At 54.2% G+C, this 7,430-nt stretch overlaps 1 protein-coding gene across 4 annotated transcripts in view; it reads left to right on the top strand.

The window, feature by feature from the left end:
* Nucleotides 1-7,430, top strand: part of Arhgef10 (Rho guanine nucleotide exchange factor (GEF) 10) — an 87,322-nt gene that overhangs the window by 71,105 nt on the left and 8,787 nt on the right. For all 4 annotated transcript variants that reach the window (XM_013515017.1, XM_013515012.1, XM_013515009.1 and 1 more), the window contains 3 exons: nucleotides 470-693; nucleotides 1,606-1,763; nucleotides 4,958-5,100. In XM_013515017.1, the coding sequence (XP_013370471.1) occupies nucleotides 470-693; nucleotides 1,606-1,763; nucleotides 4,958-5,100 (525 nt within the window). The remainder of the gene's footprint in view (nucleotides 1-469; nucleotides 694-1,605; nucleotides 1,764-4,957; nucleotides 5,101-7,430) is intronic.

Below are 7,430 nucleotides of genomic sequence, written 5' to 3'. Positions count from 1 at the left end.
TGAAGTTGAGCTCGCCGAGTGTCCCGCGTAGAGTCGCCCAGTAAGCAGCCCCTGGATTCTGTCGCAGAGACGCCTTCAGAGACAGTCCACACATCCTGCATGTTAAATGCGGTGACTCTTTGGCACTCACTGTTTTAATTTTTCCTAGCTAAGGGCTGCTAAACGTTAGTGTTAATGTATTTAAAGTTGATGCTTTTCAGGGCTTAAAATGATGTGCGAATAGGCCCTTACCATTCTGTGATGGGTGTATGGTTTTTAATGTATATAAAGGTCTTTTAAAACATGAAAGTAGGCTCTTTCGTTGAAAATTCAAAAACCTAATTAAACACATTGACAAGAGAAAGCGCCTCTGTCCGCAGATCTTCCACACTGCTGATGTTTCCTAGTGTGCTGACTCTCACGAAAGAATCTGTCTCTTCTGGAAGCTGGCGCACACTCACTTCCTGCCCTTCTTTCCCCCGCGCTCCAGATCGGGAGTTGTAGCAGCCAGATGGGGCAGATTGCCATCATCTCCTTTCAAAATTCCAACCCCAAAGTCATCGAGTGCTTCAACGTGGAGTCACGCATCCTGTGCATGGTGTACGTTCCCGTCCAGGAGCCGCACCGAGAGCCCAGTGTGGCCTCGGACGCCGCGCCCACCGCCACCCGCGCTTCTGACGTGCCCACCATCTGCCTGGGCACGGAGGAGGGAAGGTAGCAGCACCTCGTTCCACAGACACCCCGGAGCCACCAGGACGGGACGTTGCCGCCAAGCTGGGCACCCTGGGCGGGGGAATTCCAGACGTAAGGGAAACTGGGGGCCGCCGCAGGCCAGAGTCCGGGAGTCCGGCTTACGAGCGTTGTCCAGAAAACTCCTAAAACGAATTGGGAGTTTTTAGGGGGAATGTTTTTGCCCCTGCAATGATGTGCTTTTAAATGACTCATTTTATTCGTGCTTCTCAAAAGTGTCTCTCGCCTCACATTTGGAGTAAGACCCCGCCGAGCATTGTGATGACGATGTTGAGCATGGACTCATTGGAAGCGCGGTTAAAATGATTTTCCTGATACAAAGTTCCAGTGTATAAAGTAGAAATTGAAAATAAAGTTGTGTTACAGTGAAAGACATTACTGTCATCTCCCCTCAGTCCTCCCCCTCAAGTCAGACACTCCTTGCCATTTTCCGAAGCAGTTCTGGAACTCCCCGTCCATGTGTGTTTTCAGGGCTGCTTGATGTACTGAATCGGTTCAGGCCCTCGAGGCGGCCCCACCATCGCTAAGGACACTCGGGAGAGAGGACTCGAGCTGTTTCAGGAAGCAGTGAGAGTGAAGGGGGAGGTGTGGGCGGGGAGAGGGGACGTGGGGGAGTTAATGGAGATGCGTCTTTTAAATTTAAAACCAAGCATTCACTGTAGGTTTTGATCACACTGTGTATACAGGAAGAACTAATTTTTTTATTTAATAACCCAGAATTTCTATTTAAAATTCAGGAAAAAACCAGGGCAGCTGTCCATAGCAGAAGGTGGCCAGTGTGTCTGAGTGGGAGGGGCGGGACAGAGGGGCGAGAGCGGCGTGGACCTCGTTGCCCGGGAGCGGGCTCACGCTTGACCTGCACCTTTCCCTCCACAGCATTTCCATCTATAAAAGCAGCCAAGGCTCCAAGAAGGCGAGGCTGCAGCACTTCTTCACCCCCGAGAAGGCCACTGTCATGAGCCTCGCCTGCTCACCGCGCGGCCTGTACGCTGGCCTGGTCAATGGCGCCGTGGCCAGTTACACCAAGGCCACAGGTAACTCGCTGGCCCCGCTGGTGTACTGCCGCCCGGGCCCCCGCTCGCTTTCCCCTTCCCGGGAGGCCTGGCTGACTGCCCACCTTGCCCCTCTGACCTCTCCTGAGGACCTGAGGACCCGAGGAATCTCAGTGGTGCCTCCCAAGCAGCTGCCTGGCTTCCTCCTGCCTCCTCACCGCGCCGCCTTCCCGACTCCCTGCGGCAGTCCCCCGACTTGCCCACCAGCACGTCCTTGCGGGCACCCTCAGACGTGTCCAGACTCCCCAGTGTCCCCACCCTGCCTAAGCCGCCCGCCCCTGCCTGGCCCCTCACGGCCTCCACGGCCTCCTTGCACTCCTGCCTGTTCTTCTCCGAGCTCTAACACTGGCTGTGGCACCTTTACCCTCTGCTTAGAATTGTCCAGGGAGATCCCATGTGCGTTGTAAAAACTGGCCCTGAGCCCCGAGCCACCCTCCTTGGGACCTGCACTGGCTCCTGGTGAGCCTGCCTGGGGGCCCACCCTTGTCCTTGATCTTTGGCACCCCCTCCCCAGAGGGCACCCTGCTCTCGCTCCACAGCAGTGGCCTGGTGGGCGCTTCCCTTCCTCCTCCTCTGGGCCCGTGGGTGCCCACTCGCTTGGCTTCCTCCCTGCTGCTCACGACGCTGGCTTTGCTCTCAGCAGCGGGGACCTGTGTCTCTGGCGCTGGCCCCCTCCAGCCCTGTATCTGCACAGATCTTCGTCCTGCCAGTCTTCTTCGTGACCACCCATGCATGTCCCTGAGCCACTGTTCCGTGTCACGGCCACAGGATGCTGTCCTTCCTTCAGTCCCAGTACCTTAAATCAGCCTTTCACAGCCCGGGGCTCATTGTCTGGGGCTGAAATTTCAGCAGTTTCCTGGCTGGCTTCCTATGTTTCTTTCAGTCCGGGATTTTTTGTCACCCAGAGAGGAAAAAAAGTCCCATTTCAAGTTTTGTAAGGAAGATGTCAAATTTATCCTGAGGATAAAGGACACAGATGTGGAGGACCAGAGGCCCCAGCCTGGCTAGCTGCATGCAGCCCTGAGGTTTGGGGTCTCCCTGCACAGGCGGGGTGGCCACGCTCCTGCCCAACTTGGCTGTGACCACGAGGCCGTGGGCCGAGCTGGCGGGCCGCTGCTCTGAGGTCCTTGAAGCTGCTGTGCAGTTTTCTTGTTCCTTCCGCCTTTGTTGAGCTTGGCGAGCAGTTTCCTCCTGTGCTCTGGGAATGTTAATGACTGGGAAGTTTTATCTGGGTCTTGGAGCTGATTTTGGTTATGGACGTCTGCTTCCTCCATCGCTGGGTTTGAGCGTTCGCGTTCTTGTGCAGTTTTGCAGGTTAGATGAGTGCCACCCCTCTCAGGCAGGACACAGTCACGGTAGACAGAAGTCTCTCCAAGTACCTGGCAGGCGCTTGGTACCCTGCCCGCGTGCCGTCACAGCGTTCCCTTCTTCTCCCCTCCCTCCCTCCTTCCCTCCGCCCCCTCCCTCCCTGCGTGCCTTCCTTCCTTCTTAAAGCTTCTTAGAGGAATGTAAATGTGCAGGGATTTTCATTTGATCTGGATTGTGATTCCTATTATTTTATGCTCCCACTTACACTTTTCTTTCTTGGGTTTTTCGTGATCTTTACCCACTGGTTTTACTTGGTTCCTTGTGAGTCCCCTCAGCGGCCAGTACAGTGCTACGCAAGGGACCCAGCCTGCTATGTCCTCTCAGGCTGTGGGATTGGCCGGATATGCCCTAAACCTGGCTTCTGGAGGCCTCTGCCTTCCTGGAGCAGGCAGGCAGCTGGTTCTGGGCCCCACTGCTGCTGGGGACCTGGAAATATGGAGTTGGGTAGGAAATACCCAGATTGTCAAGCCTTGGCTGGAAATGTCATCAGCTTCCCAGCCACTGTGGAGGCGGAGGCAAAAAGATTGCAAGTTTGAGCCCAGCCTGGGCAACTTAGTGAGATCCTGTCTCAAAAAATAGGAAGGGCTGAGGTAGCTCAGTGGTAGAGTGTCACTTGGTTTAATCCCTAACTCTACCAAAAAAAAAAAAAGAAAAAGGCGAAATTCATCGTCTTGTACTTGGAGTCCGGCTGCAGTGCTGTGGCCAGGCTGAGCTCCCTCCCCTGGGCACAACCCCAGGCAGAAGTCACCCCAGAGGCCACCTCGTTGGCCCAGATTCACATGTGCACAGGGCCTGAGGTTGCGCGTCACCCACCCAGGGAACGGGCATACAGATCTGTGGAGAGAACATTTGAGGTGCTCAGAAAATAGAACTCAGTTGTTTGAAATTGATCCTCGGCCAAAGCTTAGTGTCTGAAGGGGTACCAGTCCATGGTGGAGGAAGACAGGAAGAACAAGAGGCGGGAGAGAGGAAGAAGGAGAGAGAGAGACAGAGAAAGAGAGAGAGGCAGAGACAGAGAGAGACAGAGGGAGACAGAAGCTTCTTTCTGTCCCTTACATTGTATCCAGTCTACCAGCATTAGGGCGGTGCCAACCCAGTCAGTGGACTGATGCAGCGGTCACCCACCCGTAATCCCAGCACTGCACTACAATCAGTCACACACTCTAGGGTCAGCCCCCTCTGCAAAAAGCCCTGAAAAACCCCATCTGAAACTTCATGAGGCGTTGGGGAAATATCCAGACACAGACCATAACATTCCGCCCCTGGCACCACAAAGACTCATGCAGTTCCTTTATGCAAAAGGCATTTAGTCCATCCCCAAGAGTTGCGAAAGTCCTAGCAGTTTCAGTGTTGCTCAGAAGTCCAAGTCCCGTCTTTTCTGAGATATAAGGCAAACTCGGAACGGCTAACACCTGTGCAAATGAAAGTTCCAACACTTCCAGCATTCATTGGCACAGGTGGACGTTTCCACAGGGGCTGCGGATTTAGCTCAGCGGCACAGCGCCTTCCTGGCAGGCATGAGGTCATGAGTTCGATTTCTGGTACCGGAAAAAAAAAAAAAAACGGTACATACAGGGGGATACAAAGGAGAGGGACCAAAGGAAGTCCAAACTCCATCAGGGAGGTGATGTGTCCTGGCTGTCACTGTCAGTGTTGTTACCACACAAGGCCGCCTCACTGAGATGGCTTTAATTCTGAGCACTCCGGCACACCCAGAAACCAGTGCTGGCGTCAAAATTGTGCTCTGCATTTTGTTATTTAAAGTGATCTTTGGTCCTGTAAATAAATGTTTTTTGCTTTTGTTTCAGATGGATCGTGGAACGCAGAACCTCAGAAAGTCATCAAATTAGGTGTCCTTCCGGTTAGGAGCCTGCTGGCGATGGAGGACACTTTGTGGGCAGCGTCTGGAGGCCAGGTGTTCATCATCAGCGCCGAGACACACACGATCGAGGTGAGTTGTGGAGGCTCCGCGTGGGAAGGCGCTCTGGAAGCTGCCCCAGTACCATGCTGTGCGGAGTCCAGCTCAGCCTCCAACTCGTGGGGATCCTGGCGGCCACTCTCCTGGGCCCTGTGCTGAAGGAACCCTCCTAGATTGTGCCCGGAAGGCAGACTGCCTGGGAGACTCGGCTAACCCTTTTCTAACCACTTACCCATGGGTGCAGTTGCTCACCGTTCACCCCATACGGAAGGGATGCATTGCTTTTAAAATGTGCTCGGGGTGCAGACTCCTCAGGGACACAGAGAGCGTTAGCCTTCGTGGCAGGGCCGCCTGGCATCAGCAGGGCTGGTGGTCAGGACAGCGCCAGCTGCTGCTGGGAAAGCTGGCATGCCTCCCCTGTGGGCACCTCAGCTGGACGGGAACGTGAGCACGAGCAAGGCCCAGAGCCTCAGGCGCTCGGAACTGTGAGATGCTACTGCCACTCGGCGTGCGAAAGCCGCTCTCGGGTGCCAGACGCCCCGGAGCTGCCATGACAGAAAAAGAAAGTGTACATGGGTGTCTAATATTGTATGTGCATCAAAATATTTATGAACTTGGGAAATATTTCTTACCTTATGAGCAAGAGTTAATATTCTTAATATATGAAGAACTCTGCTAAGCTTTAAGAAGGCAGCTGACCTAATAGAAAATATTAAAAGGGCCTGGAAGTGCAGGTCCTGGTGTGTGAGGGAGGACACACAGCAATGTATGGACATGCACAGAGCCTTGGCCTCACTGATACTAAAAGGAGGTGCTATTAACAAACTCAGTGTTTACAGAAGCTTCGAGCCCACAGCACGCTGAGCGGAAGTCACTGAGATGCGCACAGCCACCGCACTGCCTGGCACCCACGGTGGTGCGCTTGCTCCCATCCACAGGCCTGCAGGCCACGTCACCACACCCCCTGGGCTCCGCTCATGGCGTTGCACTCTGGCTTTGCACACGTGTGTGAGGCCCCATCCACACTGTACTCTCACACAGCAGTGTGCTGCAGTTCCTACCCACACAGCCATGCTGCCTGCTGCAGCGGCCACTGATCCCAGAGACCCAGCAGCACCACCACCACCACCACCTGCCCGTTGGCAGACCACGCAGTTGGCACTGTCCTGCCGGCAGGTGGGGGCAGAGCCCTGCAGGAGGGGTCCTCAGCTGCCGTCTTTGGAGGACAGTCACAGTCCTGTGCCGATTATTATCCAGGACGCTGCTGACGTTTCCTGGCGATCCATCCAGATGAGCCAGCACAAGCACAGCGGTGTTTGCGGCAGTGTCTCTGGGTGTCCAGACATCAGGAACTGACCTGAGGGGGCGTGGGTGGGAACTGTTCTCAGAGCCGTGCTAAGCAGCAGAGGAGGAGCAGGTGTGGACATGCAGCTGCCAGGCAGTCCTGGTGCCCAGCACAACACCTTGTCGGCACCTCGCGCACTGACGGGTGGGGTCGTGTGTCCGGGGGGTGTTAGGGTGTGCACCCGCAGCTGTAAGATGAGTGGCTGCACTTCGTGTAGCTCTCTTATTCTCTGCCACATGTTGCAGCTGTGCTACTGTAAAGATCACAGGGACCAGTTACCCCGTCTGCCTTGTCACCTGCTGCCCACCCCAGTAGCCTGGGGTTCAGTGGTGTTTTATTCTGCCATCAAAATGAATCTCTGATGCTTGGAAGTCCTTTAACTCTCGCACAAAAGGCAGTAGGAAGAGAAGTGCATTCCTTGGGGTTTCCTCTCTCTGAAGAGTGTTGAATGGCTGTGTAAGTCTGCAGGGAAAACAGCAAAAGCAGCAAGACGAAAAGGGAGGAGCAGCAGAGGCAAGCAGCCTCTTTCCCTCCTTTACACTGTATGCAAACTGCCCGCCCCAGGGCAGGTGTAGCGCTCACATCCATAATTCCAACACTGGACCATGAATCAATAACTAAAAGCCTGACCCATGACTGCATGTGGCTTTGGGGGGACACCCAGACACAAACCATAACATTCCGCCCCTGGCCCCCCAAAGACTCATGCACATCCCTTTGTACAAACAGTATTTAGTCCGTCTGCAAGAGTTACCAAAGTCCTAACAGTTTCGGCATTGCTGAAGAGTCAAGTCCCAAGTCTCCTTTAAGATGTAAGACAAATTCTTAGCTGTGAGCCCCTGAGCAAATGAAACCAAAGTTAAACACTTCCAATGTTCAGTGGCACAAGACAAACATTACCATTCCAAAAGGTACAGGGATACCTTTTGGAAGGTATATAAAGCATTGGTATATAAAGTAAGGGACCAGGAGGAGGATATAAAGGAGGATATAAACCATTGGGACCAAAGCAAGGCCA

This window comes from Chinchilla lanigera, unplaced genomic scaffold (assembly GCF_000276665.1).
Source record: "Chinchilla lanigera isolate Chin_1 unplaced genomic scaffold, ChiLan1.0 scaffold00002, whole genome shotgun sequence".
NCBI classification, from domain to species: domain Eukaryota; kingdom Metazoa; phylum Chordata; class Mammalia; order Rodentia; family Chinchillidae; genus Chinchilla; species Chinchilla lanigera.
This window is presented reverse-complemented; position numbering and strand designations above follow the sequence as displayed.